Source organism: Eptesicus fuscus, chromosome 12 (genome assembly GCF_027574615.1).
Source record: "Eptesicus fuscus isolate TK198812 chromosome 12, DD_ASM_mEF_20220401, whole genome shotgun sequence".
Taxonomy (NCBI): domain Eukaryota; kingdom Metazoa; phylum Chordata; class Mammalia; order Chiroptera; family Vespertilionidae; genus Eptesicus; species Eptesicus fuscus.
In genome coordinates this window covers 65204491-65230913 of record NC_072484.1, presented here as the reverse complement: position 1 = coordinate 65230913, position 26423 = coordinate 65204491, and the positions used below count along the sequence as shown (strand labels likewise).

Here is a 26423-nt window from a genome sequence, read left to right as displayed (position 1 = left end):
TTCATGAACAGTACAGTTAAAAGTATATTTTTTTACTTATCACCACAGCATTAGAAACTCATTGCAACAACAACAACAACAAAAAATCAAAGATGACCGTAATTTAAAAAGAGAAAGTTTATTATACTCCCTCCCTGCGGATATAATCATCATTGGCTGTGTTTTTCTATGCCTATATTAATCTTTATATATTAATACACATTTTTAAAAATTTTATGACTTAATGAGTTCATTGTGAAGTCATCAGAAGATAGGTGAGTAAGGGCTGCATGGCAGGGCCACAGACTTCACAGCATCCAGAGGGTTTAGCTGCGAGGTAGCCAGGCTCCTGGCCCCGGTGCGGGAGGCAGCGGCCACCTGAAGCTTTTGGCTTTCTGCAGCTCCATTGGGTGCAGAGGAGCAGGGTCTGGGTTTTGAGAGGAGATGCCCGAGGATTCCACTCTGGATGAGAAGCAGTAGCCTAAACTTCTGGGCACATTGAATCTTTCAGCAGATCATCGCTCTTGAAGGGCCAGACTGGAAATAAAACTTAAGTGTGGAACACACACCTGGCATTCCCAACTGAGGTCAAGCTGATGAGGAGACTTCTATCAAGGGAGGACAGAAAACACTTGCAGACCGGTAGGAAGGGTGAGGTGGTGAGAGGGGCTGACCCAGCTTCCCAGGTGGTGGGCTGAGAGAGGGGAGGGAGCTCTGGGCTGTGGGAGGGTCTGTTCCCTCAGAAGGTTGAGGCCCAGCACCCAGGCTGGGCTGCACAGCCAGGAGCACCAGCGCCAGACCAGCCGCCCATGTCACATCCAGCTGTGAAAGGCAGCAGGGCTGCTGGCCGCCGGGGAGTCTGGAGCCAGCAGACTGGAGAGAAAGCCTCTGTTTCTGGTTTTTGATTTTGTTTTTAAAACCCAGAGCACAGGAGTTTCATAGGCAGCTACTCATGAAGCGTTGGTCCAGGGAGGGTGGTGCCTAAGGAGAGGCTGGGGTGGGAAGCATTGCCGGGAGACGTGGAAAAACAGCAGCCGGGAGTCCTGCATTCAGCTGTACACCCCCCAAACCAATGGCCATTTCTCCTGAGAGGAGCTAGCTGCTCCCAGAGGCCACAGCTCGGGGGAAAAAGGAAAACAACCTGCCCTAGGTGATACAGCCCGCCCCACCCTCAGGAGCGCTGCCTGCCACACCCTGCATGTTGACCTTTCCAGAGGAGACAGCAGCAGAGGCCAAGTCTATGAGTTTGAACAGACTCAGGAAGCATAAGGGGCTGGGAACCTGACTGGTGCTTTCCCCAGGCGGGAGGGCTGGTAGAAACTACAGGTTTCCAGCTGACCCCACTGGAGTGCATGCAAGGACCTCTGCCCAGCCAAGGCCAAAGTAATATTCTGGGCCACTCGCAAAGGAGTAGCTCTGGGACAAGGAATCACACCCACCACTTTTTCTGAACAGCACCTCCCCGTCACGGGAGACCCAGAGGTCTAGACTCCCGATTCCCCCCAGTTCCCTTTCAGACACAGACTTTTGAGTGATTAAGATTGACAGCTGGCTGGCAGGCGAAGGCAGGCAGAGGAGCCCGAGAACCTGGGGGAGCTTGCAGATTGAGCCCGGGGGGCCCATGCTGCTAACAAACCTGCTACAGAGGGTGGATTTGCCCCTCCTGTTTGCAGCCAAGTCCTGTGGAGACAGACACAAACGTAGATGGCTCGGAGCTTCAAGCAGGTTGCTGAAAACCAAAGGAGGGCAGTTTCTGATAGTGGTTAGCACCTCAGTACCTCCCAGGAAGCTCAGAATTGGCAGGCAGAACAGTCAGCCGCGGTCATCAGAAGAGCAGGACCCAAAGGAAGCTTCTGGAGGCTGACACGGACAGAACCACCACTTCATTTTTTTCTTTTTTCTCTCTTCCCTTAATTTTTTTCTTTTTAAATTTATCTGCATCTATCTGCCTTAGTGATTTGTTATTATTTGTCTCTATTGTTTTGTTCATATATCTAATTTTCCTCTTCCCTTTTCCTACTCAATTTTTTTTTTCCTTTTCTTTTTCTCCTGCTTATTCATCTTTTTTCCTTTTCTTATTTTGGGTCTATCTGCTTTCTCCTCTATTTTCCTTTTCAATTTTTCTTCTTCCTCCTTTATTTTAAACCACTTCCCTTTCCCTATTCTTCTAATTCTTTATTTCATCTCTGCCCCTTCATATTCCTTTTTCTTCATCTCCCCCTTTTTTGTTTGGGTTTGTATCTTTGTTGTTGTTTTTTTGTCCTTATGTTTTTCCTTTTTTTCTTCTTCTATCACTCTTGCTCTCTCTTCTCTTTCTTAATTCTCTCTTCTCTGGTGGTTGCTTTTGTTGTTGCTGTTGGGTCTTGTATATGCTTTTGTTTTGTGTTTTGTTGTGTTGTATTTTGTTTTGTTCTGCCATCACCTCCACGATAGCTTGCATGACATGGTGGGTGGTGGTGGTGAGCCACATAGCATCCACAAAAATCTGCTCTGCAACCCACCATATGCCAGCCACTTATGTTGGTAGAAGTACAAAGGATTACTTGGGGAAATAGCCAAAGGGGATGCCAAATGGGCAGTTAACAGGTAAGCAGGCTGGAGATTTGCCAAGGCCTGCAGGTATGCAAAAGGGCTAGGGACCTTCAGAGGGCTTAGTGATATGCAAGGGCTGGAGATCTTCCAAGGGTTGGCAGTTCTGGTTTCAGCAGCAAAGTTGTTCATCTTTCCATGGTCATAGGCAGCTCCAAATGGGGAGGACGGGCTGCACTGCCAGGTGAGCTCCCAGGTCCTGAGTGCAGCTGCCAGCCAAGTTAGAATGTGCCTTCCTTAATCAGAATGAAACAATCATGGTTAACAGAGCAGGATTAATATTTCTTACAATTCTAGCTGGTTCCCCAGCATTCTATTTCTGCCCCTATCATTTCCCTAAGGAGACCCTGAACTTCCACAAACGTCTTTGCTTATGTGTTTTGAATATGCTGCTTCCTCTGCCTGAATACCTGCTCCCCTGTGCCGCCCGTGCCTGGTAAACGCCTACCCAACCTATAATACTCCACTCAGATGTCCTGTCCTCCAGGAGCCCTGCTTACTCCCCTCTCTCCACAGTCAGGGTTCATTATTTTCACTGAGTCCATAATAAAGTATCCAAAGCTCTACTACACTTACCATGTGGTACCGTGCTTATTTGTTCACATGTTGATCTCTTGAGCTAGATTATCATTTTCTTAAAGTCAGGGATCACATTTTATCATTTTTGCATCCCCAGTACGAAATTTGTAAAAGTTACTAATAGATCTCCAGTGAATGGATGAATAAACAGAGATGCTATAATTACATGTATACCCATACAAAACCTCATTCTTAAAATCGTGTTTCCTTCTTTATTAAGATACCACTTGTGAGTAGCATACCCCATTTCTCCTGAAGAAATTAAATGAGCCTCAATATACTATTATATGTTTTATAAACAAGAACTACATTTCCCAGGCTCCCTTGCAGTTAGGAAGGAAGCCTGGGAAATACATGGCCTGAAAACCTGCATTATGGAGTTGTCAGTTTCTTAAGTGAAACAATGCTGTAAACAGGTTCCGGCCCTGCGAGTGAGTGACTGCAGAATTCTAAGTCCATGGTTTGGCTCAGTTTGTTTCTGTCTTCCTTCAGCTCAGAGCAGATGATCTAGGCTGCAGTGTTAGCAGTTTCCAGAAAATGCTCAGGCATGGCCAAAGCTAACAAAGAGAAGGGCGCATTGTCCTGCCCTGGAACACTGGAGAGTTCGAGGGCTTTTCAGCTGGCATGTTCTGTTTCAGTGGATGACAATTTTGTGCCAATATCCTACCAACTCTAGCCACACTGCTGGTATATTTTGTACTACTTTGGTATTAATGCTAATATTGGTATTAAAATTTTGATTTTTCCTCTCTAGAAATGTAATTTTAGCAGTTCCCAGGTTTCAACATACAATGTGTGTGACGTCTTAAGGCTGTCCAATGGGACTGAATCAATACCCATTCTGAATGCTCCCTTAGATGGTGGTCTCTGTGTTCCCATATCTAACCTGGGTTTTATTTTTGTAGAGACTTGTCTTAAATATCCTTAATTTGTAAAAATCCTAAAATTATTCTCCTAAAAAATTCCCACTGCCCAACTTCATCCCCCAAGCTGTGGATTTTAAAAATTAATTGAGAGCATGGATTCCCTTTCCTAAGCATGCAGTCATAAAGTATGTAGAATACATACAGGGTATATTTGTGCTCATTTTCTGCCTCTCCCAGAAAGAACAAAAGCTCCAGTAAGAGAGGCATCTTGTTTGTTTCATTCTCGCTGTTTTCCCCAGCACCTGGCACATAGGAGCTGCTCAGTAAATCTGTGGACTGACAGAATGGTTGTGTCTCTATTTTTGTAGATGTAGTTGCTGCATAAGCCAGTTGCTCTGAGTGAGGCATGGTTGGAATAAATGAAGAAGCAGAGACCTGTTCTCAGTGCCCTCCCTGCCCCCCTTTTCATTCCTTATCCTTTTCTTGTCAAGCATGTGACACCCTCCTGACCCCAGGCCTTTGCTCTGTTTCAGCTGCCTCCCCTGCTGTCTCCCCCATATAAGGCGTGTTTGTTTTTCTTTTGCATTCCTCCAGGTGTTCTCTCAGGTTAATTAGAATAGTTAATTTGTTAAAATGGGTTATCCAAAATGCAATAACTATTTTGGAAAAGAAGAAAAGAATTAAGGTTATTTTTTTTAAAATAGTGTTTTAAAAACATGTTTTAAAATCTAACCTAGAAGGAGCTAAATCAGGACAGGGGCTTAAGTAAGCAGACAAGGAAGGCTGTCCATTTCTTATGTAACAATGATGTCAGGGAGCAAGGAACTGACAGAGGGAGAGAGAGGAAGGAGAAAGATACTGAGGATAGAGATAGAGAGACTGCATACAGCTAAGTTTTCAATGAACAGAGTCCCATTCAGCCAATGTTTACTAAGCCTGTGCTCTTCTAGATGCTGGGACAAGACAAAGCCCCTATTCTTGTGGAATGTCCATCCTAGAGCACCGCTGTCCAATGGAAACTGAATGAAAATCACAAATGCAAGCCACATGTGGAATTTAACATATTGAGCTAATCCATAATATCGTTGTTTCAATGTGTAAGCAATATAAAAATTATTAACGAATACTTTACCTTCTCTTTTATGTTAATTCTTCAAAATAGTGTATTTTATACTGCTCAATTCAGACTAGCCATTTTCCGAGTGTTCAATAGCCATGTGTGGCTAATGGCTATCATATTGGATGGCGCCATTCTAGACTATAAACAAGTAAACAAAAATGGAATATATAATAAGTATATTTATAAGTAATATAACTCTAGTATTGAGTATTTTGACATATTATGAAGTACTCACAATAGTAAGGGTATTAGGAAGAAAAGTAAAACAGGACAAGCGATAGAGGATAAGGGAGCTCTTTGGCCTGGTGGTCAGAGCAGGACTGGGTGGAGCTGACACTTGGGCAGAGACTGAGGGAGTGAGGGAAGAGCCATTCTAAGGCTGGAGAAAGAGCTTTCTAGGTGGAACACCCAGAAAGAGCAAAGGCCCTGAGTCAGGACCCAGCATGGCGTCTCAAGGGTGAGAATCAGGGAGATGAATTCAGAGCCATCAGGGTTAGGGCCGTACCTTGCAGGCCTGGCAAGGAACTTGGCCTACCATGCCCATAAATTGTCTTCAGAGGACATGAGTTACGCTCATGTATTCTAGATGTTCCATTTCTTCCATGTTGAAGGATATAAATCCTAAAAGCCTTCCCCTGATGTTGTCTTAGGACCTTAACAGTTTAAATGTATCTGTTAGCATGTCTTCACTTTTGGTGTCCCTAATAGTGTCTATATCACAGCGACTGCCCTGAATCCACCATGCTCTGGACACATGGACACTGTGTCTGGGGTTTGGAGGGTATCACAGGCCAACACCCCCACTTAAAGGCATTTTCTCCCTGCTAGATGTCACGAGTCACCAGCATGCCCTTTGAATATCTTTATTTGGCACATATAAGTCATGCTTAAAAAGAGTCTTTATAAATGTATTGTCTGCTTTTCTCCAGGATTAGCCATTTGGAGAGTTTTGTCGTTTCTCTTAACCAGCTCTTTGTGCTGCCGATCACCTTAGGCACCCATACCCTGAACACTCCCAGGCATTTGTAATGCTTCCAGTGTTACAACAGAGGCCAACAGAGGCTGTTGCATCAAGTGAGCATCAGTGGGCATGTGTAGGCTGAAACACGCATTTCTAAGAGGCTGGCTTTCTGCAGCCGCTCCTTCCATTGCTTTCCAAGGACCTCCCCAGTCTATTATAGATACAGCTCAGTCACCCCTTCCCTCCTTGACCCCACCTTTCCCAACTCCTTCTCTTCAATGCCCTTCCCTGTGAGCCCCATAAACCCTGAGCTTGCTCCCTGGCCTTCTGGGGTGGGAGGTCATTGTGCATGGCCACCTCCCACCTCCTGATTCAGAGCAAGTTCTGGTTTGTCCTCAGGTTGTCAGCCAAGTCATGCTCTCAAGAAACAGAGACTGTTTGGTGCTTGGAGATGGTACAAGCTTGATAAGTGTTGGTTAAATATGTATTTTATTTTGCAGGTTTAAGATGTTACTGGGTCATGTGCTCCGCTGATCTGAAGTATGTGTGGGGAACCTAGTGTTCCAATTACAACAGGGCCACTGATGATATGAAAACAACTCCTATTAACCTCCCAAGAAGAAATTCTAAATGTCGCTACTCCCTGTAATAGCTTTGCCTGATAGTGGCTCCCTTCCTACCAAGGCCGCCTTCTCTTCATGATCTCATGTGCCTGTGCTCCTTCATTATAGTATCATTTTGGCACTACAACAATGCTCCCCACTGTTCTGGTTTAATTTCTAAATAAACAGAGGAGAGTGTTAATTTAGAGGAAGAGCCACACGTTATTGACAGCATTTTAAAATTTGGTCTTCGGGATCTGCTTCGGATGCCAGAATTGAAAGAGTTTTGTCTCCTCTAGCATTTTGTTCTCCTTTGTCACATGCCCAGGTCTTCCCTCTCATCTTAATATCTCCTGAGCACAGAGGGGCAGTAGCCCCTCTATTGAGTTGCAAATTTGTGTGTGTGTGTGTGTGTGTGTGTGTGTGTGTGTGTGTGTGTGTGTGTTTGTTGACAGATGGAGGCAGAAAATAAACAAGATTTTAAAGGTTTCCTGCTGGGATAGCAACAGTTCAAATACCAAATTAGTCAGAGCAAGTAATGCTAGCTGCTGTAAGAGATGAAACTCAAATGTCAGTGGTTTAATGAAATAAGTGGTTGTTTGTCATTTGCTTCATAGCCAAATGCAAGTTGTTTGGGTTTCTCTGCTCCATGCAGTCATGCGGGAATATAGATCTTTCTTTTTTTCTGTTTTGTTTTGTTAATCAAGGCCTTCCCACTGTGTGTCTCCTCATCATCTTCTAGGCTGACGGATTGGGAATAGCGGAGAGAGAGAGAGAGAGGGAGAGAAAGAGGTTTCCTCCACATTTCATTAGTCAGACTCAAACCTCTGAGCGGCAAGGGTGTCTGGGAAATGTAGTCTAGCACCTGAGGAGGAATGTATGGCTTTAATACATTATGTAAATCACAATATTGTCCCATGCTGCACAGGTAGGTGAGCCAGGGGTGGTTTAAAAACCATAAAGAATGTATTTGTTCTTACGGGGACACTTTGTCTTACGTTACTTTGCCAGAGAGTTGTGCAATTCCCAGCACCTGAAAGGTTGGAGGGACAGGAGAGGTCCTTGATACCAGTGGTTTTCTAATAGCTGTGTGGTTTCTTTTTTACATCTGGATCTCTGATCCTTTTGGAATTTGTTCCTGAGTAAGGTGTGAAGTGTGGATCTAATGTTTTTTTAAACAACTAAATAGTTGTCCAGGGCTATGTTAAAAAGTTCAACTTTGCCCCAGTGATTTGAGATGCCACCTTTACCAAATGGCACATTCCTACAGTGCTCTGGTCTATTTTTAGACTTTCTATTCTTTTCCACTAATCCATCAGTCTATTTATGTGCCAGTCACCACACTGTCTAAAAAGGTATGCTTTAATGTCTACCAAGGCATTCTTACCTCTCAGACAGTAATTGCTCTTCTTGTATTTTTAAAATTAAGAGTTTTAGTATCAATTGTCTACCTCCACAAAGAAGCTTTTGCTATTTTTTTCTGCAATTGTTTAAACTTTATAAATTAAGAAAAACTGACATCTTTACCATGTTGTCATCCTATCCAAGAACAAGGAATGTCTTTCTACTTATTCACATCTTTTTTTTCTGTCTTTCAGAGGCGTTTAATAGGGTTTTGTATATTTTTTGTTAAGTTTATATTTTATCTTCTTGTTATTGTAAAAAGAGTTTTCTCTACCTTAATATCCTTTTACTAATATATATATATATATATATATATATATATACACATATATATATTAGTCAAGGAGATATATATATATATATATATGTGTGTGTGTGTGTATATATATATATATATATATATATAGTCAAAGGAGATATATATATATGTATATATATATATATATATATATATCCTATATAACATTTATATGTGTATATTTTACAGGCTACTGATTTCTATATGCTAATTTTATATCCTGCTATCTTACAAGTTTTTATTATTATTATTATTTTAAAATAAATCTTTATTGTTCAGATTATTACAATTGTTCCTCTTTTTCCCCCCCATAGCTCCCCTCCACCTGGTTCCCACCCTCTGCCCTTACCCCCCCTGCTGTCCTCATCTATAGGTGTACAATTTTTGTCTAGACTCTTCCCGCACCCCCTACACGCCTTTCCCCCTGAGAATTGTCAGTCCACTCCCTTTCTATGCCCCGGATTCTATTATATTCTCCAGTTTATTCTGTTCATCAGATTTTTTACTCACTTGATTTTTAGATTCACTTGTTGATAGATATGTATTTGTTGTTCCTAATTTTTATCTTTATCTTTTTCTTCTTCTTCCTCTTCCTCTTCTTAAAGAATACCTTTCAGCATTTCATATAATACTGGTTTGGTGGTGATGAACTCCTTTAGCTTTTTCTTATCTGTGAAGCTCTTTATCTGACCTTCAATTCTGAATGGTAGCTTTGCTGAGTATAGTAATCTTGGTTGTAGGTTCTTGCTATTCATCACTTTGAATATTTCTTGCCACTCCCATCTGGCCTGCATAGTTTCTGTTGAGAAATCAGCTGACAATCGTATGGGGGCTCCCTTGTAGGTAACTAACTGTTTTTCTCTTGCTGCTTTTAATATTCTCTTTGTCTTTTGCTCTTGGCATTTTAATTATGATGTATCTTGGTGTGGTCCTCTTTGGATTCCTTTTGTTTGGGGTTCTGTATGCTTCCTGGACTTGTAAGTCTATTTCTTTCACCAGGTGGGGGAAGTTTTCGGTCATTATTTCTTCAAATAGGTTTTTAGTATCTTGCCCTCTCTCTTCTTCTGGCACCCCCATAATTCGGATGTTGGTACGCTTGAAGTTGTCCCAGAGGCTCCTTACACTATCTTCATATTTTTGGATTCTTTTTTCTTTTTGCTTTTCCAGTTGGGTGTTTTTTGCTCCTTTGTATTTCAAATCTTTGACTTGATTCTTGCGATCCTCTAGTCTTCTGTTGGATCTCTGTATATCATTTTTTATTTCAGTAAGTGTATGTTTAATTTCTAGTGGGTCCTTTTTCATATCCTCGAGGGTCTTGCTAAGTTTATCGGCCTTTTCTAGAAAATTCTTGAAAAACCTTATAACCGTGGTTTTGAACTCTATATCCAGTCGTTTGCTTTCCTCCATTTCTTTCATTTGTGACCTGTTTCTTTGTCTCCGCATTTTGGCTGCTTCCCTGAGTTGATAGAGTGGTTTTGTGTGCTAGGTGTCCTATAGGGCCCAGTGGCTCAGCCTTCCCAGTTACCTGAGGTGGACACTCTTGGTGCACCCCTTTGTGGGCTGTGTGCACAGTCTTGTTGTAGTTAAGCCTTGATTGTTGTTGGTATCACTGGGAGGAATTGACCTCCAGGCCAATTGGCTGTGAGAATCAGCTGTGTCTACTCTGGGAGAACTTCTGTGCTGGAGACACCCTTATGGGAGAAGACTTGCAAAAGCCTCTGTGCTCAGCTTGGATGGGGCGGAGTCTCAGGGCAGAGCAGACAGCAATGGCTTCCTGTCAGCCCTGCCCTAAGAGGCCCCTGGGTCTCAGTGTCCCGCAGCAATTGCTACAAGCACCTCTGAGTAAAAGCTGCCACCCTTGCTGGTTGGCTCAGTGGATAGAGTGCTGGCCTGTGGACTGAAGGGTCCCAGGTTCGATTCCGGCCAAGGGCACATGCCTGGGTTGTGCAGGAGGCAGCCAATCAATGGTTCTCTCTCATCATTAATGTTTCTATCACTCTATCCCTCTTCCTTCCTCTCTAAAATCAATAAAATACATTAAAAAAAAAAAAAAAGCTGCCCTCGAGTTTCACCTGCTGCCAGACAGCCCAGTTTCTCCCCGAATGAGTCTGGGTCCCCAGAGTCAAAAAAATACAGGATGCCCAATTAAATTTAAATTTCAGATAAACAATTAATTAGTTTTTAGTATGAACATGTCCTATGCAATATTTGGAACATAGTTACACTAAAAAGTTATCCATTGTTTCTCTGAAATTTAAGTGTAACTGGTCATCCTGAATCTTATTGGGCAACTGTGTGGTACATCCAACCTACCAGAACTCGTCCTGATTGAGTCTTCCTGCCATCCCTCACCCCTCTGCCATTGTCCCCACTAGTAACAAGGACATTGGTTAGATACTATTCCTGGCTGATACGGCTTAGTTCTAAATAACTTATCCTTAAATGAATAGCTTAAAACTTCACCTAAGGGTTTAACTAGACTATTGTTTCTCAAGTGTTATTAACATGCTTATAAATCACCTGGAACCTTCTTAAAATGCATACTATGTTCCAGTGGATCTGTGATGGGGCCTGAAATTCCGTATTTATAACAAGTTCCTAGGAGAGGTTGATGTTGCTCATCTATGGACCAACATCGGTAGTAAGGATTTAGGGGGTCCTGTGCATTCCCTAGGGAACCTGGCTATTAAGCCATCATGTCTTTGGGAACCAGAGTGAAGCCCAACTTGGCAAATCCATGCTCCTCTCCTCCATGCTAAACCCCAAAGGGACAGCAGAGTTCAAGGAAAGAGAAGCTACAGATCACACACTTGGAACTTTTCCAGAGTCTGCGCATATCCTCCTCCAATTATTGAAGACGGGTGTTGCTGTCGCATGATTTCTTATACAAACCATGACTTGATTCTTTGTGGCCTCCCTCACTCCCCGCTTTCTGTGATTATCTGTTCTCTTGTCCTTTCTCGCTGGACTGTAAATCATGTGAGGGGAGGGACAATGGTGTTTAGCTCCAAAGCCCAGCATCCAGCACAATCTCTGGCTTGTAGCAGCTGCTTAATAACTGCTAGTTGAATGAACAAAAGAAAGAATAAATGGATACTTGACTTCTAATTGTCAAGACTGTCCTTAAAACAATTCTTGTTGCACTTTTAAGGGCTCCCTGTACAACCCTGTTTTGCTGTAGCAGTTGGTGTACTTTACTGAGAGAGGAATGAGTTTCTGGAAGTTTTCCTCTCTGGGTTTCTCATTTTTCTGTTTCCAAGTTGTCAGCTACTGCATAGCACACCCCACCCCACCCTCACCCCACGTACACACACACACACACACACACACACACACACACACACACACACACACACAGTTGGGGACTTAAACATGCCAACTTCTTGGTTTGGCATAATTCGTATTTCTCAGTCTTCCCACTGCTGAACCTTCTTCAGAGAAAAAGAGATTGATTAGTGTTAATCTACTCATAGCTCTTTCCCCTTTTCCAAGACTTCTCTACAGCATGCCCCTCAATTCCCATTCCCCAGGTCTCCAACCATCTTTTAACCTGCTAGGAATTTTTCTAGTAGCTCTGGTAGGTTAAGTCAATAGAGTAAGTTGTATCTGTCAAGGTTCTTTGCAAGCAATAGAAATCAAATCCAGCTGACTTAAGCCCAAGGGGACTTCACTGGAGGTCTGTTGGGTTGCTCATAGAATGCACTAGACTGAAGACCTGGCTTGGAAACAACAGAATAGGGCCCAGGACATGCACCAGGCTTCCCACAGCCCGAACATGCAGCCACCTTGCCCAGCAAGCAAGAGACTGAGTAAGCGCCTCGTGTGCCTTCCATCCTGTGTGCGCTCTGCTCAAGAGTCAGCCAGAGAGAGTCTGGTGGCCTTCCTTGGGCCCTGAGCCAACCCCATAGCCCATTGTTAGAAAGGAGAAAGTGTTGCTGGTGGTCAAAAAACAGGTTAGAGAAAACAGATGTCCACAGAGACCTCTGAAGGATTTGAAGGAAATGAGGGGGGAATCTGACAGGCCTGTGGCAGTGTGGGCGAGAGATCCCAAGCATCCCAATTCCTGGTTTTTAATGGCTTTTCATGTCTGAAACACTCAGAATCCACTGGGAATGACGGGAATAGTGCTGGAGATGCAAAAGGAGAGGTCCGGACTCCTGCTCTCATTCAGATTTCATCACCCACTTACTGGCCATCTCTCTGGTCTCAGTTGCTTCATCTACACAATGATGGCTTTAGACTAGATGATGTCTAGGATACCTTTCAGCTGTGAAATTTTCCCCAAGGCTTGACAATTTTGCTTGATGTACAGAGAAATGAACATTTAACATTGTACAAGGTAGCATGATCTCCTAAGACACAGGTTCTCAGGTGTGTGGCATTGACAAAGGCAATTTGGAAGCGAGAGTTGATGGCTGTTTTACAAATCCCTGCCATCCCTCACCCCTCTGCCATTGTCAATACGCTAGTATTCAGTCAGTGCATCTATTTTAAGAGAAGTGAAAAAAAAAAAAGTTTTTCAAAAAGTGAAATAGAAAGATACACATGTGTGACCCACCACTGTTATTTGCTAGCATAGTCCATTTTATTTGCATTTATAATGACCCCAATGAAATGTTTTTCAGTAGGTTTAACTTTTAGCTGCTCCATTAACCAGGTTAGTGAGTGGAAGAATTTTCCCTTTACCACACAGTGCAAATCTCATTATAATGATTGGGCCTAGTTACTAATTGCTGACATTCTGGATTTGCCAAATGCATTTAAAGAAGGTACTGTGTGGGTGGGAACCTGTGTTTTCATCTTTGTAGATTTGATTGTACTTAATGGCCTTTCCCAATAGGCCTGGTCCTGGAGCTTGACTACAGAGCAAAAATAGCCACCCACAGAGTGATTGTTTCTGAGAGCTGGGAGGACCCTGGAAGACAATCCGGGCCAGTCCTTTTCCTGACCCACAGGAAGCTGGCACCCTGAAGGGCAGTATCAGCTGGAATGGAAGGAGCCTGACCTGGAAAATTCTGCTGCAGGGCTGGGGTGTGTGTGTGTGGGTCGGGGGGGCATCCTCAAGCCCATCTCTCCCACCAGCTCCCACCCCCTGCATGTCCCCAGCCTCAGTTATGGCCATAGCACTGACATTATGACTTTTCCAGATTAATATCCCATATACTCTGTTATTTACTTAATCTCTTTATTTAAACCAACCCATGTTTTAACCTTCCTTTATTGTAAAAGGTTTCTTTTAAAAATATATATATTTTATTGATTTTTTACAGAGAGGAAGGGAGAGGAATAGAGAGCTAGAAACAACGATGAGAGAGAAACATCGACCAGCTGCCTCCTGCACACCCCCCACCTGGGGATGTGCCCGCAACCAATGCACATGCCCCTGACCGGAATCGAACCTGGGACCCTTCAGTCTGCGGGCCGACGCTCCATCCACTGAGCCAAACCGGTTTCGGCTGTAAAAGGTTTCTTTAAATAGAAAATGAACACTTGCCACAAATTTAAGGTAATCCTACAAATAAATGAATGAGGACAAAGCCAACTGGTTTATACCTAGTGACACATGGTCGCCTTTATTAAACAGGGAGATGAGCAAGGGGAGAGCATTACAGATCCATAAACCCTAATGAAGGCTTTGCCTTCTACCCATCAGAAAGGCAAAAGAGAAGACCTTCACAGTGAAGCTGACTGTGATTTAATTCCCTGGATGCTAGACACCTGCATGCATTTCCCCAGCAACTTCAATGCACACACCAGTCTGCAGGAAAGGAGAGGACAGAGCAGGCAGACAGATGGGGTGCAAGGGTGGGTTCTGCCACTTCCCCACGTCAGGCCTCGGGCAAGTAAGGGGACAGGTGCCGTTTCCTCAGCTGTAAAATCCCACGTTAGAGCCCACCCACAGGGCCCACTGCTGATGAGAGCAGCAATGGTATCAGCTATTAGTGTACTTCCCTGTTTTGATTTTAATTGATGTACCTTCTGCAGAAACCACGCTAAAAAGATTCAAACTTAGCTGTTTTGTCTTCCATGCATGACTCTTAGAGGTCAAGGAAAGGCAGCAAGGTGCCCTAGACACCTGTCCTTCTGGTACAATTGTTTCCAATGACCTTTACAACTGTGCCCTAATGGGAGAATCGAGTGGAGGGTGGAGTCAAAGCTCAGGAACTTTTCTGCACTCACATACATTTTAGAACTTACACTTGAATTTAATACCCAGCAGTTCTTTCTCAACCATGAGCATTAGTGGCCCCATATGCAGGAAGAATTGACAAAGAAGAAACTCGGGACATTATGGGAAAAATAAGGAAAAGGGCCAAGGCAGAAATGATTTGGGGCAAATTATAAACATATTTCAACAAGACAAAACAACAGAATCAATACACCCTATCATAACAACATGAAGAGTAATTCTGACCTTTTTAGTCAGAGCATTGGGTGCATCCTACTAATTTGTTTGTTCTAGTTGTAATTTGTAAATTCTTTTTTGTAGATATATATAGTTCAAAGTGTTTTTATTTTTCCTTTCTCTCTCCCCCACAACCCCCGCCAAATTATCAGTGATTTTTTAAAAAATGTTTAGATTTTGAACTGTTGAATCCCTCCTCCCAGGTCCTACAGTGATTATGGAGAAAGAATAACTTTTTTTTTCTTTTTATTGGGGTGACATTGGTTAATAACATTAGATAGGTTTCAGGTGTACAATTCTATAATACATTATCCATATATTGTATTGTGTGTTCACCACCCAAAGTCAAGTCTCCTTCTATCACCCTTCATCTCCCTGATACCCTCTTCTACCTCCCCCATCCCCTTTCCCTCTGGTAATCACCACTCTGTTGTCTATGAGTGTTTCTTTCTTTTTTTTTGCTTAATCCCTTCACCTTTTTCACCCAGCCTTGTAACCCCCCTCCCCTCTGACAGCTGTCAGTCTGTTCTCTGTATTTATTAATATGTTTCTATTTTGTTTGTTAGTTTATTTTGTTCATTAGATTCCACATATGAGTGAAGTCATATGGTACTTGTTTTTCTCTGGCTGGCTTATTTCACTTAGCATAATGCTCTCCAGGTCTATCCATGCTGTCATAAAAGGTAAGATTTCCTTTTTTTTTTTTTATGACCGAGTAGTATTCCATTGTGTAAATGTACCACAGCTTTTTTATACACTCATCAACTGATGGCACTTGGGCTCCTTCCAAATGTGGCTATTGTAAAGAGAAAGGATAACTTGAAGTTGTAAGATGACAAATCTAATGGTGATCTTCTGCATCAGTTAGCTATTGCTGCATAACAGGCCACTCCAAACGGAATGGCTTAAATCCACAAGCATTTACTTAGTTCATGGTGCTACGGGTCAACAATTTGGGGCTGAGCTCACCTGGGTGGTTCTTTCGGTCACAACGGGATGCCCTCCGGCATCTGCCATCAACTGCAGGTCAGCAGAGCACATAGAGGTTGTCTGCTTATCTGCTGGGGAGCTTCAGTTTCCTCCATGTGTCTCAACATGCTTGTGCCTCAGTCACTGCTCCGTCAAGCTGGTCCAGCTGGTTCACGTAGCAGAGGAAAGTGAGAGAGAGGAAGCATGTCAGACCCTAGACGCCTAGGCGTTTCTCAAGCTCTGTCCACCACCGTCAAAACCTACTCCCCTTCTTTCATGTCACTCAACAGTCTGGATCTGCCTCTTCAGGCACCCCAGCAGCACGGAGCCACTAGGAACTCAGCGACTCTCACTCCCCTCTGATGCCCTGGCATCTTACTTCCTCCCATCCTCCTCACATGTGTGCCCAGCATGATCTACTCTCCTCCAGCCTCAGAACATCTCTGGAAGGACACACGAGAACCCGCAGGGCTGGTTCCATCTGTGGACAGGAACCAGGCCACAGAATAGGAAGGAGACTCACAATTCACTGTTAACTTGGTAGCTCTCATTGGAATTTTGAACACATGTATACATTACTTTAATAATGGTGAAATTTTATTGCATCCTACCTACCAGCTGCCAGGCATTGAGCTAAGTAATTCACCTGTGCTATAGAGGCATCAAGAGGGTACATCAACTGCCCAAGATCGTGGAGTTCAAGTCAACAGAGCCAGAGCTTGAATGAAGGCTGTCTGGTTGCAAAATCCATAGACTTCACCACTGTGCTCTACTGTCTCCTCTTCACAGAAAATATCTTGAAGGGATGTCTACACTTGCTGTTGCCACTCGTTTTCAATTCACTTTATAGCTCAGAGCAGGTTGTCTTCTGCCCTGATTAATCCATGACTGGGTTCTCCCCAAGGTCACAAATGACATCCTTCTTATTATATCTATTGGACACATCTTAGTCTTCTGGTTTGGCTTCTGGACAGCATTAGACTTTGTTAATCCTTTGTCTTACAACATGCTGTGCCTTTGGATTCGTGAAATCACACTTTCCAAGTCTCCTCCTGTCTCTATTACCTTTGAAAACTCACCCCCTCCTTTTCCTCCTTCCCATTGTCCTCACAAAGAGCTCTCATAGGCCATTTCTCCCTCCAGTTCACAGGTCCTGGGCAATCTAATTCATTCTCGTGACATCAATCACCAATTACTTCCCAACATTCATCTCCATCCTTAGTCTCACACTGCACCTGCTACGGCCTGCCATGTCTCTAGTTGGATGTCCCAGAGACCTTGAAAAGTCTAGAATTATACCCTGCCCACCACCGTTAACACTTAACTCTCCTTCCTTCCTGTTCCAACCAGAAAACACAAAGATTCCCTTTTCTGGAGTGAGCTCAGCAGAGGGGTGGGCAGATGCGCAGTTGCAGATACCTCCTGAAGGGGGCAGCCTCCACCCAGCCACAATGCAGACCAATGCCAGGCACAAACGTGGCCCCTCATTGCCAATGTCCTTTCAGAGAAAATTCAGAAACCAGCACTGGTACGTGAAATGTCCTGATTTCTAAATGTTGGCTACTAATTCAAGTATTTTGAAAGCATTTGTAGGCCAAGCTAAACCGTTTGCTGGCCAGATGCAATACACAGGTGGCCGAGCCACACCTCTACCTGCCCACTCTCCTAGGGGGAGGGTACCCTCTCCCATGGGTGAAAGAACCATTTCTGGGCCAACTCCTATGTCTCCAGCCTGTCCTCTCTCTTTGGTTCTAGACACATGAACTCATCCTCCTCTATAGGCACCTCATGCTTAGCACGGTCCACACCATGGCACTGAATGACCAAATCCCTCTGCAGTTCAAAAAAAGCCAGGAATCTGGATTTGCATGCAAAATCACCAATTTTTAAATTTCACATTAAAATTTTATCAGACAAAAAGTACTTTTTCTTGGGCCAGATTTGACATCATGGCCACCAAGCTGCCACCCTGACTTAGTGTGAGCTGACTGTCCCCCAGGGGTGTGCTGAGTGCCCCATAGACATGTTCTCAACTGACCTTGGCCAAGGTCCAGGGAGGGGTGTTCATATTCCCATGTCAGGAAAGGAGGCAGGTCAGCCAGGTACAGGGACTCTCTGGAAAGTTATATAGCTAGTTGGTGGAGCCTATTTTTGAGTCTTAGGTATTTTGGCTCAATTTTCTTTTCCCCCCGAGTTTGATGTGCAAAATCTTACTTCTTCTCTGTCGTTCAGTTTAAATACCATCTCCATTTCCAAGTTCTCCTTCTCTCCCACAACAATGCTAAAATGGTGGATAGAAACTCATGGTTACCTTACTCACCAGCACCTGAGCATGACCTATTCTCAAACCTCAGAGCATCTCTGCAAGGCAACACAAGAACACTTGAGGAGGGCCGAAAGATGCCACTTTTACTTGAGTTGCCATCCTGTCTTTTCATCCTGGGTGGCAGGGACGGATTCTGCCCACCAGCACTTTTATTGCAGATCACCATACCTAGAGTAATCCTGTCTAGAGGAACTGGGATCGAGGTCACTACGGGTACCCAGGCCGGCAGGGACCACTGAAATACATAGCCAAACTTCTGCATCTGCAAGGGCAGAGGGGATGTGCTTGTCCTTACTACTCTTGCTAAGCACAGCTAAAACCCCTGAACATTATATATAAAACAAACAGAAGGAGACTCTGAAAGATAGAGAGAGAGAGAAGGCAGACCAGTCTGAGATCTTCGGACCCAATAAATGACGTGGTGAGTTCCCTGGGTTTTGTTTTGCCTCATATATTCCAGACTTGAAGCTGAAGAAGCCAGCAACCCAGAAATACCATGGGGGCAGAACAGACAATGCCCAACAAAAGCCCGCTCTTTCCAACCAAAGAACCAGGAGAGGGAAAGCTGAATAAGACAGAAAACTTTCAGACATTACCCTTTCTACACTAGTCAGCATCATGTGCCCCACACCCTCATAGGTTGAACGGGAGACCTAGGCTTCTACCTCCACCTGGAAGCAATGAGGCAGCCCTTCCATTCTGTCCCCCAACTCCAGGCCTGGAGCAGTAGAGGCCAGCTAAAGCAGAAGGTTTAAATAAGATCCAGGGTCTCACAACAACACAAAGATGTCCAGATTTCAACAGAAAATCACACATCTTACCAAAGAACCAGAGAGATCTAAAAATGAATTTTAAAAAATGAATAGATGCCAACAGAAAGAACAAAGATTTTAAAGCAGCTATGATAAAAACACTTCAATGAGCAATTATGAACATGCCAAAAACTAAGGCAAAATAGGTAGTCTCAGGCAAGGGATAGAAAAGCTACAGATGACCCAATTGGAAATTTTAGAACTGCAAAATACAACAACTGAATTGAAAGCTCAGTGGATGCGTTCAAAGGCAGAATGATGGGGACAGAGGAAAGAATCAGCAAACTGGAAGATAGGACAGTAGAAATTACACAATTTGGACAATAGAGAGAAAATATACTGAGAAAAATTTGAACAAAGCCTCAGGGACCTACGGGACTATAATGAAAGAACCAATATTCATATCATTAGAGTCCAAAGGGGGAAGAAAAATAGATGGTGGGGCTAAAAAAAGTGCTTGAAGAAATAATGCCTGAAATGTTCTAGGCTGCTTTTCAAAAGCTATTGCTTTATTTCTTAAGTTAGATCGCAGGCGCTAAGCCTGGGCCTCCCCACACAGTGTGATATTGAGACAGCAGTTTCGGAAGGACAGCAGTTATTTTCAACACTGCTATGGTGTAAAGTGTTTTTGTGAAAGAAGGAAGGATACAAAGCCTGCTGAGGTCAGTGTGAGCAAGGGACGTGTGACACTTCTTGGGGACATGGCTCCTGAGTTTCAGGTGAGAAGATCAACCTCCTAGGTGATCTGGACTCGAAGCCCAGTGCTCCTTTCTGTACCCTCTCACCCACATTGCCAGTAGTCCTGGACAGCTTCCAGACCTTCCCCTGGCCTGTGTAGATGCACCAGACGTTTTGTTTGGGGGCCTGACTCCTGGGGCAGGGGAGAGTTCTGTGGATGGGGGTGGAGGGAGAAGGCCTGCACTAGTCTATCTCTGCCTACTTCCTGGGGATTTGTGCACCGCCAGCCACCCACCCCCACCACTCCCCACCCCCCGCTTTTTGTGTATCTGTGTGTGACTGTGTGTGTGTGGGACAGTGTGTGTGTGTGTGTGTGTGTGAGATATGAGTGTGTCTGCCCTTATGTGGATGACATGTGTGTATGCCTATGTGTGTCTCTGTGTATCTGTGTGGGTTGTTTCTATCTGAGTGTCTCTCTGGGTCCATGTTCCCCTCTATGTGTATCTATGTGGGTTTGTGCGTCTCTGCGGAGGTCATGTGTCTTTCCTTGTGTATTGAGTGTGTATGTGCTGTGTGTCTGTGTGTGGTGAGTTCTGTGTCTGTATGTGTATAGTGTATACGTTTGTTTATCTGTGGGAGGTCTGTGTGCATGCATGCATGTAGTGTATCTGTGTGCATTTGATATGTGTCCCAGTGCACGTTAGTGTGTGTATATGTGTTCCAGTGTGTTGTCTATGCCTATACTTGTGGTCTCTGTGTGTGGGTCTGTGTGCACCTGCACGTGTGTTATCTGTGTGTGTGAGTACGCGTGTCCCTCCCTATGTGTGCGGGCCTGTGGGCCCCATGGTGTGTATGCCCGCATAGGTGTGGCGTGTCCTCCAGAGTCTCACCTCTGGAGAGTCTAGTTCTGTTCAGGGCCCCGTGACAGTCCCCCAGCGGCTACCCTGGGGCGCCGAAGCCCACGAGGCAGGCGCGAGGAGCGCGTGGCCGAGTCCACGAATGCGCCCCCGCTCCTCCCGGCAGGCCAGGCACACGTGGGCCCTGGGCGCCGCCTCCCCGCGCGCCTCCCGTCAGTCTCCCTCGTCCCCACCCACCGCGGGCCGCCCCCACCGCGAGCCGGCCCAGGGATAAAGTGGCGGCTCAGGCGCCGCACCCTGTCGCCCCGGAGCTGAGGCACCCAGCTCGGCCGACCCTGGCCCGCGGCAGACTAGGACCCGCAGCGCTCGGGAACGCGACAGCGGCGCTCGAGCCCCGGTAACTGCCTCCTGGTCCCCGCCCCAGCCTGCGAGTGCCGTCACCAGGGGTGGGGAACAGCTTCGGGGTCCCTGGCCCGCTGGGCGTGGGCTCCCGCACCCTCTTGTGCGCGCGTGTGTGCACCACTGTGCGCGCGCGTGTCAGTGTGTGCGCGCGCGCGCCCTCCCTCCCCGCGCCCGCACCAGCCCCCAAACCAACTTGTCCGCATCAACTCCATCTTCCCAGCTCCGCCGACCGCGCGGAGCCCCGGGCGCAGTGGCCAGGTTTTCCCGTGGCATTTCCCGTGACAGCTGCCGGACTCCATTCCCTGGGCTGTCGGAGACAGGCAGGAAGCAAAGTTTGCCAGGAGCCGCGGGGTGACTTTCCTCGGGGACCCGCATTTGTGCGTGTGCGAGCCGCCTCGGTGTGCGCAGAGCGTTCCCCAGGTTCCCGGGCAGTGGGTGCTGGGCTCCCAGCCCCTCCCTTCCCCGAGCCCCATTCGGCGATTTCTTTAGGAAAAGTGATGACACGAACTAGTAGTGGAGGATCGCAGGCTCCTGTTCCCCGCCCTGGGAAGGGAGGGGAGCCTTGGAGAACTTGTCAGTGAGAGCTGGAAGCAGGCTGCCGGGCTCAGCACCCCGAAAGGCGAAAGGCAGGATTTCGGGGCAGGGCGCGGGGGAGCGGACGGGGGCTCCAGCTGCTGGATGCCGCGCTCTGACCTCGGCGATGAGGGAACAGCCCTTATCTGCCCAGCCCTTATCTGCCCGGCTCTAATTCTCCAGGCGGTCGTGGTGGTGGAATGCGAAAACCAGGAAATGATGGAAACAGGTTCGTCCAGCCGGCATCTTTGGAATTTCAGGCAGGAGGAATGAAAGGGAGAGCCATCACCGCCTTACTGTGCCCCCTTGAAACTTCCTGGGAAATTTGAAGATGGCTGGGTCTTCTTGCAGCTGCGTCTTTATTCCCACAGAGCTAACTATAATTTCCACTTGATTATAGCTAAAATAGTCTTTAAGACGAAGTTTCCTGAAATGATTTAAAATAAACACAGATGGGAAGGGGGGGAGGAGGGAGAGGGGAGAAAGCTGTAATGAGGCACTTAAAAAATAAAGTCAGCTTTTCTTGAGAACAAATGGGGCTTTTCAGTGTTGGAGAGATTGCAAGAGATGTATGTATTTTTTTAAATCTTGGAAATGGAGTTTTTAAAAACTGCTTTCTTAAAAAAAATGTTACCGACAAGGCTTTTCTCCCCTGTTCTCTGCGTTTGCCATGTTTCTCACTTTGGAATGTGTCCTCCTTTCTTCCAAGGACTTGGAGATCCTTTCAGAATGCCGGAGGAAAGTTCTCCCAGGCGGACCCCGCAAAGCGTTCCGTACCAGGACCTCCCTCATTTGGTCAACGCTGATGGACAGTACCTCTTCTGCAGGTACTGGAAACCCGCTGAGTCTCCCAAGTAAGTCTTCCCCTGATGCTCAAATACCTTCATACCTGCCTCTCTCCTCTCGCTCCGTGTGGTGTGGCCACTCGCTCCATGATCTGCTTCACCTGCCCCTTGAACATACATGAGGCTCAGCCATGCTAACAAGGTTGACATTTATACCTTATTTTCATTATAACAACTAGGATAGGGATTCTACAGTAGGGCGGTTTTCAAAAATTCCACATGACTTTCGTTTTTGTACTGGAGTTGGTTTCCCGTTGTACAGGCATGTCTTTAAAATCAAGCCCAACACTTACAGAAAACCACCTAATCAGATAAGAAAATCAAAATTATATATTTAGTAACCTTTGTTCTCTTTTCCTGTTTGGTTATGAGCTTTAGAAGGTGTCATTCCTTTACTTGGAAGGAAGGGTTCAGGGTATTTCCTCTGATTTCTCGCCAGCTCAGTTGCTTTTATATTTTCCCACCCAGGATTGTCTTGCTATTAGAAACAGGACTTGCGACTGTACATAAGACAGCTCGTCTCCTGCTGCTCTTCTCTTGTCTGAAACAGGGACAGCCCTGCTTGTTTGTGCTGTGCAGGGAAAGAAATGATTTGTGGTAACCAGTTGGCCTAGTGATGAGTGAATAGTTTCTGTTCCATGGACAATTTCCCTGCTTCTTCCTAGGCCTCTTGTCTCCTAGGGGACATGGTGTGGTGTGATTATGCCTCTCTTTGGGTTTCTGTAATCACCTAACCCTAGCACAGCTATAAAATGTCTCCGATATCTTTAACAGGTATATCTGTAACAGGTAGCTGCACATTAAAAAAGCAGAGATACGGACTTTTTAAAGATCTAGCTTAAACTCATAGCTTCAATGCAACTGTACAAAGTAGCTATCGTAGTAGGCTGTGAATAGTTCCTCACAGCTCTGGCAATGTCCTTCTTAAAGATCCCCCCCGGGAGGAGAGTATGTGTGTGTGTGTCTGTACATGCACATGCGTCAGATGGAGGGAGGGTTGTCAAGCATTACCTTTGTGCTCCATTCTGACTTCTTCTCCACCCTGACTTAACTGGCTGTAGAATTACATGTTCTTGGTTGAATTTCTAACAACTTAATGGTAGATGGTGAGTTATTTTTCAATATACAAAAAGAGGACAAATGAGTGAAAGTAGAAGTTTTTCATGTCTGAATCTCAGACTTTGGGGGCTTTCTCTGTTGAGGGGGAGGTTGTTCTGGTTTGAGGTCAGGGGAAGAAAGAGGGCCTACAGTCCTCAAACGGGGGCAGGGTGTGGGTGAGCGGGCCGGGAAAGGCTGGCTTCAGTGTTTCACCGTCTCCAGGCTGGTGCTGCATCGTGGGGGAGCTCTCTGCTGTTTCACCTTTGCTCTGGCCAGAGACGGCAACCCAGGAGTTTAATCAGAGCTGTCCCTTGGAAGTCAGTGTTTGCATCTTAGCGGATGTTGATGGAAATAAAGAATGGGGTGGATGGTTGAGGCAAGTGGGCCGTGGGTTTTGGAAGAGAACAGTGGCTGGGGAGGTCAGGTGACAGCCAAGGTCACGAGGCAGCATCTCTAACCCAGGTGGCCTGACCTCAACCCCAAAGCCCACCTGTAGCCCACTCCCCGAGGGACTCTGCCTCTACCTGCTGGAGATGGTGCAGATCAATAAACTCCCACATTTCACAACCAGCTCAGACCAATGAGAACGTCCTGGAGGCCCCTTCGATGACACATGTTAACCCTGTGCTTGCTGCATCGTGGAGAGGGTGAGGCAGCACAGGAGGAGGGATCATGGCAGCTGGAGTGGCGGGGAGGCAGTGGAGGCCTCAGGGCAGAGGTTTATGAAAACTGGTACAAAGCATCTCCGTATCTTAATAACTGAGAGCAGCTGCTGGGTAGGTTGCCTTCTCGCACGGCCTGGGATATCTCTGCTGTTGCCTTTCAACATTGCTGCCTGCTGCTTTTAGGATCGGGGAGAAGACCATAGGCCACCACTGGCTGCAGCCTGTCTCCTCCAGGGACTCTCCTTCAGGCCTTTCCCCCCCAGTTCAGCTCAGGGTCTTTCCTACTCTACCATGTGGGGGGGAAACACAGGCAAACACCACCGTCTCTCCACTTGTTCACTTTGCTCCTTTAAAAAGAGTCTTTCTCACGGCGGCCCTTGGGACCTCAGAAGACCCCACAGGCCATCTTACACAGAGGGGTGTGTGCCTGCCTTCCTTAATTGGCACAAGTTTGGGTTGGTTTTCTGGTCAACCCAGCTCCCTGTGCCTGCCCAGGGCACCTGACCGAACATTCTGCCCTCAGGGGACTTACTGGGCACCAAGACCAGCCCCGAAGTTGGCTCAGAGCAACACTGGGTCACAGGTGTCGGCCATAGCTGGGAAACTGGCTTAGCTTGCCTTTGGAAACAAATCATGTCCTCATACCAGATCCTGAGAAAGAAGCAAGTATTCCTTAGGATAGTCATTACAATGCGTGTCCAAGAACAAAGCTGTTCTAAGTATAGCAGGCTAGGGGATTTAGTCATTAGGAACCAGAGATTTTAAACCTACATCTGGAAATACCAAGGCAAGTTTATGCTCAACTAGTAGTATTTATTTATGGTAATAACAAATGTTAGACTTAATAGCAGAATTATCTCATATTGATTGAGTATCAAGTATGTTCTGAGGTCTGGACTAGACTCAGTACAGACATACCTTATTTTATCTTTACATCAACATGTGAGACAAATATTATCATCATTATTCCCATTTTACAGATGAGTAACAGAGGCCCAAATGACCAAGGCAGCAGACAGCTGTTCTTAAAATTGTTTCATAAGTAGCGCCTCTTTATAAATTCTTACATCTTTGTTGGTAAAGAGTAATAGAATAATTCATTCTCTTAATCATTTGCTCACAATATATGAAAAGTGGGACATTGACTAAAGATATGTATCCAATCTGAAACAAATCTTCCAATGCCTTGGGAGACTGGCTGCCTTGTAGAGAATTCTTCAGTACTTTAGATTTTGAAATGCTGGTTCTTCAACAGTGTCACTGGTGGTATCGGCAGAGTAGTGGAGACTAGCTCAGGTGGGGGGGTGCATTGCTTTGTGGGCTCTTAATATTCAGGAAGGGTGGGAGAGCTGGGGTAATATTTAGCGCCTTTAAATTCAGTCTACCAAGTGTCCCTCAGTCCATTTAAAGGACAACTTTAAATTAAACCCTGAATGTTACTTAGTCATTTTCAGGACAGTGAAGGTGTTTCCGCGCCAAATGTTGAATGACTGACTGCATACCATTGTTGGTGGGTGGGATGCTGGGGGTAGTCTGACACAACGCTCACTTTGATGGCTTGATTCCCCGGAAGTCCTGCTTTGATTCTGTCTGACCGGGAAGGCTGGAGAGCACGCTATAAATAAGATTATACAGCTGCACCCCCTGGCACGGTCAGTTCCAGGCGTGGCCCAGATCACGTTCTTCTGTTCATCATTAAGGCCTGGCATGATGGAAATGGATGTGGAATAAATGCTTTGGTGCTCTCCACCTATCTTTAAGGCTAATGTCTCTCGCCTGCCATGTGCACTTTGTATCTGGGTAGCCTTTCAACTCCAAGGAGCAGTTAAGCTTTCCTTTTTGTAGCTTCTGTTTGGGTGGATAACTGGTGCACTGAGGGAGCTATTTCAATATGCAGGCACCCCTCCGCCTGCAGATGTCCTGATGCAAACCCCTAGGGAGGGGAGCTCTCTCACCCTTCCCGAAGAATCGCAAGTGACTCATCTTTGAACGTTCCATTTAGCATTTTGTTGTAAGCTCCCCTACATTTTCAGAGATCTTCCAGAACATAAGCCCGGGACTTTCCTGGCTTCACCTTCTTTTCCTTTCTTGCCTCCAACTTCAGTAACCTGACTTTTCCCTCCAGTAACTCTGCAGCCACACCCTCACCATGGATACCTCTTCTTATCTCCCCAGCCCCACCAATCAGACCTGCACCCAAAACAGTCTGCTGCTGGTGTGGTTTTCGAGATTTTCCTGGTGGTGATGTGGAGTTAGGGCTGGGAGTGGGGCACATGGCTACCCAAGAGTAGTGTGGCATCGGTTCTGGTGGTCATTGTCGGTGGGTCTAGAATCAGTTAGCCCAGGGCCCCTGCTCCCACTGCTCCTGTCCTCATTCCTTATTGCCCTTGACTG

The 26423-nt window shown here is 45.6% G+C and overlaps 1 protein-coding gene across 5 annotated transcripts in view; it reads left to right on the top strand.

Annotated features, from left to right (window-relative positions):
• The first annotated feature begins 488 nt into the window (after positions 1-488).
• MGLL (monoglyceride lipase) overlaps positions 489-26423 on the top strand; it is a 124836-nt gene continuing 98901 nt past the window's right edge. The window contains exons 1-2 of one of the 5 annotated variants that reach the window (XM_028138516.2): positions 489-621; positions 22131-22275. In XM_028138516.2, coding sequence (XP_027994317.1) covers positions 576-621; positions 22131-22275 — 191 coding nt within the window. In that variant the 5' untranslated portion in view covers positions 489-575. Of the gene's footprint in view, positions 622-20699; positions 20844-21082; positions 21249-21273; positions 21651-22130; positions 22276-26423 lie in introns of those variants that run through there. The other 4 variants (XM_028138529.2, XM_054723872.1, XM_008159432.3 and 1 more) reach the window with 4 other exon arrangements.